Here is a 5,419-nt window from a genome sequence, read left to right as displayed (position 1 = left end):
CCCCCCCCCCGCCGCAGGCCACCTTCTGGCTTTTCTCTGTCCTGCGGAGGGTTCATATCACCTGCGGAGTGGGCCCCATACCCAGCTCTGAGTGTACAGATGCCACGTATGTTCATCTTGAGGAAATGTGGCTGGTTCCTCGGTCCGCAGAATGTCCTAAAAGTGAACACTGCCTAGGCCCAGCCATTCTGAGGAGTCATAAAAATGTGTCCTTGTGGTCACGAAAAGACACACGTGAGAATAGCCCCGGAACCCAAATATCCATACACGGTAGAAGAGGCGGGTGAGCGCGGTGTCGTCACAGGGTCCTGCACAGAGACCCCAACCTGAAGACCGCGGCTACAGGGGCAACGGGGACGAATCTTACAGACGTGATGTTGAGTGGAGGGGGTCGGATGTGAGAGTGCACACTGGGCGAGTCCATTTACACCAAGTCCAAAAATACCAAAACTAACTCCTAGTGGTCGCACCGTGGGAGCGCAGGTGGAGGGCACTGACCAGAAGGGAGCCGAGGTGCCGGCTGCACGGATGGGTTCGTTTTGTGTACACATGATGGTTTATGCACCCTTGGGTGTGTATATCACACTTGAGTGAAAACAGACATAAAAAAGGACCAGTTGCTTTCGGTGAAACTAAACACATGTCTTTGTGACCAGGACTTTGGAAAACCGACATGGCCAAACTACTACAACCTCCACCCAAGTTCTTGCCCTCCGAGTGGCACCTCGCTAACAAGAACCAGTACCACAGAGCGGAGGCCCAGAGGTCCCGGTCCGAACGATTGGTGGCAGAGAGCCAGAGGCTTGTGGACGAGATTGAAAAGACCACAAGGAAGTCTCAAAGTGATGCAGAAAAGAAACTAGGTAGGATGCCCCACTTGCGACATTTGCGCCCCAGCCCGGATGCCACAGGGAGGTGTAGCCACGCTGCCGTCTGTGTTCCGTGGTCAGGAGGGGCAGTGGAGTGTCTTGGAGTGCTGGGGAAAACGTGCATTTTTCAGGTTCTGTCTTTAAGCTCACTGCCCCAAGACAGACAGAGGATGGTAACCCAGCCTGCTTTCCAGGCTCCGTCGTTCGTTTTCTTACGGATTTGATGCACTTACTGAGCATCTAAGAGATGCCTGGGCTGCCCGGTCTCTCTGGACAATGAAGTGCAAACCCAGACCCTGCAGAAAGAGGTCCCAGTTAGCACGCTAGCCTTGTAGCCTCAAATATAATCAGGTGAGGGTCAGAGACACTTGAGGAGCACCTCTAGCATGACAGACACCCAGACAGACACACACACACACACACGCGGCAAAAGAAAAAAATACGCCATAAAATATTCAGGAAATTTGAAGAAGACACTGCATCTAGGAAACGAGAATCTTGAAAAAGAACACTCAGGGAATAAGAAAGCATCCTTGGGAATTAAAAACGTGAGAGCACGTTTGTAAAAATCAAAAGAAGGGTTGAAAGAGAAAGTTGAAGAATCTCCAGGAAGTAGAGAAAAAAAGACAAAGAGGTGGATGGATAATAGGAGAGGAAGGGTAAGAATTAGGGGACCCACAGGGAGGCTCCTTATCTAACAGGGATTCCAGAGGGGTGCAGAAAAGAGGAAGAGAGGAAACCGTCTGCGGAGGAATCCTAGGAAACCCCTAGAGCCAAAGGGTCTGTTTCCAGCTTCTGGCATAATGATCGAGTGCTGCTGACACTAGGAAAACAGGGAAGAGACCCCTGAAAGCCTTTGGGGTCACACAGAGAATCGGGAATTCTCCACGGGAACTCTGGAGACTAGAGGACATGAAGCCACGTCATCAAAATTCTAAATGAAAATCACCTACAACCTAGAAATCGACACGTAGCCGAAGTCAAAACAATGAAGGTAGAATGAAGGCATTTTCAGACCTCAGGCTTTCACCTTGCATGCCCCCGTCTCTGAGGAGGGCGTGCTTCAGCAGGTGGAGGGGGAGGGAAGGAGCAGGTGACAGCTAGGAAGGGGGTGGTGGCAGGTGCAGGGTGAGGGGTTCTGGAACCGGGACCAGCACCAGCCAGCAGGAGGGAGGGCGGGAGGAGAAAGCGCTCCAGGGCAGAGGTCCTGGGAAGAAGCAAACCCAGCGGGTTCCTTGATGGGGCTGAAAATGCTGGGGTGTGTTTGTAGTTCTGTCAGAAAGTCCGAGGAAACATTAGTCATGAGTCTCTGGAAAGTGAAACAAAAACGTGCCTGCCAGCCCCTCCAAAAACCAACAGAAAACTGTACATGAGGAGAAATTGATTGTAGGGCACCACGCGGCTCAGGTGCATATAGCGTTTATGCATTTATGGTCTTACAAACAAGCGTGGAGCTGTTCTGTGACAAAAGGGCACACAGCCCTACGGGGAAGACCGAGGAACAGGAGCGTGTCGTCCGAGAGCAAATCCTGGCTTCCAGTCACAGGAAGTTGGTAGATATCATTTAAACTGATCATGAGTAAGTAGCAGTGTGAGCAAATTCCAGGAGAAATTCTGAAAGCATTTAAAAAGTGATTGCTCCCGGGGCGCCCGGGTGGCTCAGTCGGCTGAGCATTGGACTCTTGATTTCGGCTCAGGTCATGATCTCAGGGTCGTGGGCTCGAGCCCTGTGTTGGGCTCTGTGCTCAGTGGGGAGTCTGCTTGCGATTCTCTCTCCCTCTGCCCCACCCTCCCCCCACCTCTAAAATAAATAAATAAATCTTAAAAAAAAAAATGCACTGCTCCCAGAAAGCGGGAGTGGGTGGGGACAGGTCAGAGAACTGCAACATTGGCGCTGGTCGACTTTTCAAACAACATACATCTAGATCTTTGATAAAATTAAAAGGTATTAAAAACAGCAGGTGTTAAAGAATTAAAGTCAACCAGTGTGGACGATGTTTGCGTTAATTGGATGTTGACCTTGTAAGAAGAGATTCCTTCCCTCCCTCCTGCTGCCCCCACCCTGCCCTCCCCTAATCAGCACTTACAAGGTGGAAAGGGGCGCCAGGCAGCGAAGAACATGGCTGGGGTAGTTTGAGGATGGTCTTTACGTTTCTGATCCCGGAGCTGGCGGCGCCCGGAGCGGACTGACCCACGTGTAACGCCGTGTGCTTTCTCTGTGTGCCTCAGAACAGAGACTCGAGGAAGTCAGGTTCTGGAAGAAGGAGCAGGACGACAAGCTCGAGCAGCTGGTGTACGTCACGGAGGACCTGCTCACGTACCAGACCAGACTGGTGAAGGCGCTGGAGAGCATGAAGGAGCCCCTGCATATCACCCAGATGTGCCTGGAATACAGGTGGGAGTCGCTGTCGTGGGGGACCCGGTGCTGGGGGTAGAATCCAGCTGCGCTGGGGGCTGGGTCCCAACGAGGCCGGCGAGCACGTGTTCTCTGGAGCCCGCCGTGCCGGGCAGGGAAGGAGCTCTTCACTACCTTACTTTAAATGTTAAGTTAGGACTAGGTTTGGCTGCAGAGACTCAGAAAACTGTAAAATAACACTGAATTTAAGTAGGGCCGTTCTTTCTCTCTCGGGGTTAGGGAGTCTGGAGGAAGTCAGTGTGGGACCGGCATGGTGTGGGTCTCAGGGCTCTGCCACATGGGTTCACGCCCCCCAGGTGACCTCGTGACTCCAGACGGCAGCCAGAGCTCCAGCCATTCCATCCATGCTCCAGCAAGTAGGAATAATTAGGGTTTGGTGTTCCCCATTTGCCCGTGCAGCCCATTGACCGGAGCTTAGTCACAGGGCCACACCAGCAGAAACTGGGAACTGGGTGTCTCTGTTTTGGGCAGGCAGAGCGGGTCCAGTTCCTAGAGGATAAGTCTGTGTCAGTACGCAGAGCCCCATGGAAGAACTTTGTAATCCAGAGAGCCCCGTGCAAACGTACCTTTTTACCGTCATTTCCCTCCTTGAAGTCCTGTGAGCGGGCGATGCTCTCTGCTTGGGGGAGGCACTCAGGTCCCCACCCGTTTGCGGTCAGGCCCCGAAACAGGCCCCTCCACGTCCGGTGCCCGACATGTTGTTAGTGCCCGCCCTGGGGGGATGTGGACGTTGCATTGTTGTTTCATGGTAGAGCACGTTTCTGGGTTCAAGCCCTTGGCAAAAATCAGGACGAGGTCCTGTTTCCAGGAAAGAGACACATGTCTTCACAATTCTAAATCAAAAGGACATTTCCAATGAGCAGATTAGAAGGAAAAGTCTTCCAGAATCATGGCCCAATGGAGGGGAAAAGTGCATCTGGCGTTTTTCTGACCAGGTGACCAGGGGCCGATGGATCTTGCTTCCTTGGGTTTTGGGTATTTTGAAGTCTCACAGATACTGACTCATGCACATCCCTGACCACGCCATCCAGACGGTCGGGTCATAGTCTAACCCATTGTCCAGGTAGCTCTACGTGGCTCGAGCACCCCTGCGTGCGCTCGATGACCGGCCCCTTCCCCTTGGCCAGGGAGAAGCGGGTGGGCATTGACCTGGTGCGCGATGAGGTGGAACAGGAGCTTGTGAAGGAGGCCGAGGTCATCCGCGGGGTGATGGCTCTTCTGACCCGCACCCTGGAGGAGGTGTCCGAGCAGATCAGGTGCAGCTCCCCGCGGCGTGTCCCAGAAGGAGGCTGGGTGGGAACACAACATGCAGCGTGAGCCCCACGTGACAGCCGCCCGCCGGCTGTGGGGGGGACGGGTGGATTCACCCCGATGGTGAACTGGAGCCCTTTCCTGCCAGAGCTTGGACCGCTCCCATCAGCAGGGTCTTGAAGATCCGGGCCGGTTAGTTAAGCCGTCACCCAGCACCTGCAGTGTGTGTGGTGCTGGGGGCGGGCCGGAGGCGAGCAGGTGCTGCGTCCCACACCAGACCCAGTGCTGGCTCGGCGCTGGCTCGTTGCCCCCGGGAACCTGCGGGGCTGCCCGGCACTGCAGTGGGAGACCCCACCTCCTCTGTCCTTCAGGCTGAACCGCTCGGCCAGGTACAACCTGGAGAAGGACTTGAAGGACAAGTTTGTGGCCCTGACCATTGACGACATCTGCCTCTCCCTCAACAACAACTCCCCGAATATCCACTACTCGGAGAAGGCTGTGAGGGTGGAGCCAAAGTGAGTGGGGCCCCCGTCCCTGGCTGTGAGGGTTCAGCCACGGTGAGTGGGGCCCCCGTCCCTGGATGTGAGGGTCCAGCCACGGTGAGTGGGGCCCCCGTCCCTGGCCGTGAGGGTCCGGCCACGGTGAGTGGGGCCCCCGTCCCTGGCCTTGAGGGTCCGGCCACGGTGAGTGGGGCCCCCGTCCCTGGCCGTGAGGGTCCAGCCATAGTGAGTGGGGCCCCTGTCCCTGGCCGTGACCTGGCCATGAGGGTCCAGCCACGGTGAGTGGGGCCCCGTGTCCCTGGCCGTGAGGGTCCAGCCACAGTGAGTGGGGCCCCCGTCCCTGGCCGTGAGGGTCCGGCCACGGTGAGTGGGGCCCCCGTCCC

At 55.5% G+C, this 5,419-nt stretch overlaps 1 protein-coding gene across 1 annotated transcript; it reads left to right on the top strand.

Moving 5' to 3' along the window:
• Positions 1 to 161: 161 nt before the first annotated feature.
• On the top strand, positions 162 to 5,092 carry LOC102729028 (tektin-1). The gene is made up of 4 exons (XM_081809803.1): positions 162 to 863; positions 3,099 to 3,264; positions 4,413 to 4,541; positions 4,908 to 5,092. The coding sequence occupies exons 1-4, from the start codon at positions 674 to 676 to the stop codon at positions 5,053 to 5,055; spliced, it is 633 nt and encodes a 210-aa protein (XP_081665929.1). The 5' UTR covers positions 162 to 673; the 3' UTR covers positions 5,056 to 5,092.
• Positions 5,093 to 5,419: the final 327 nt, after the last annotated feature.

Source organism: Leptonychotes weddellii, unplaced genomic scaffold, assembly GCF_054177405.1.
Source record: "Leptonychotes weddellii isolate Sample4059 unplaced genomic scaffold, ASM5417740v2 HiC_scaffold_13961, whole genome shotgun sequence".
Taxonomy (NCBI): Eukaryota; Metazoa; Chordata; class Mammalia; order Carnivora; family Phocidae; genus Leptonychotes; species Leptonychotes weddellii.
The sequence above is the reverse complement of the archived record's forward strand: the minus strand, read 5'-3'. Positions and strand labels throughout refer to the sequence as shown.

Coding starts and splice junctions, on each gene's coding strand:
- LOC102729028 (XM_081809803.1), top strand. CDS start 674: ATGGCCAAACTACTACAACCTCCACCCAAGTTCTTGCCCTCCGAGTGG. Junction 864..3,098: donor TGATGCAGAAAAGAAACTAG/GTAGGATGCCCC, acceptor TGTGTGCCTCAG/AACAGAGACTCGAGGAAGTC. Junction 3,265..4,412: donor CAGATGTGCCTGGAATACAG/GTGGGAGTCGCT, acceptor CCCCTTGGCCAG/GGAGAAGCGGGTGGGCATTG.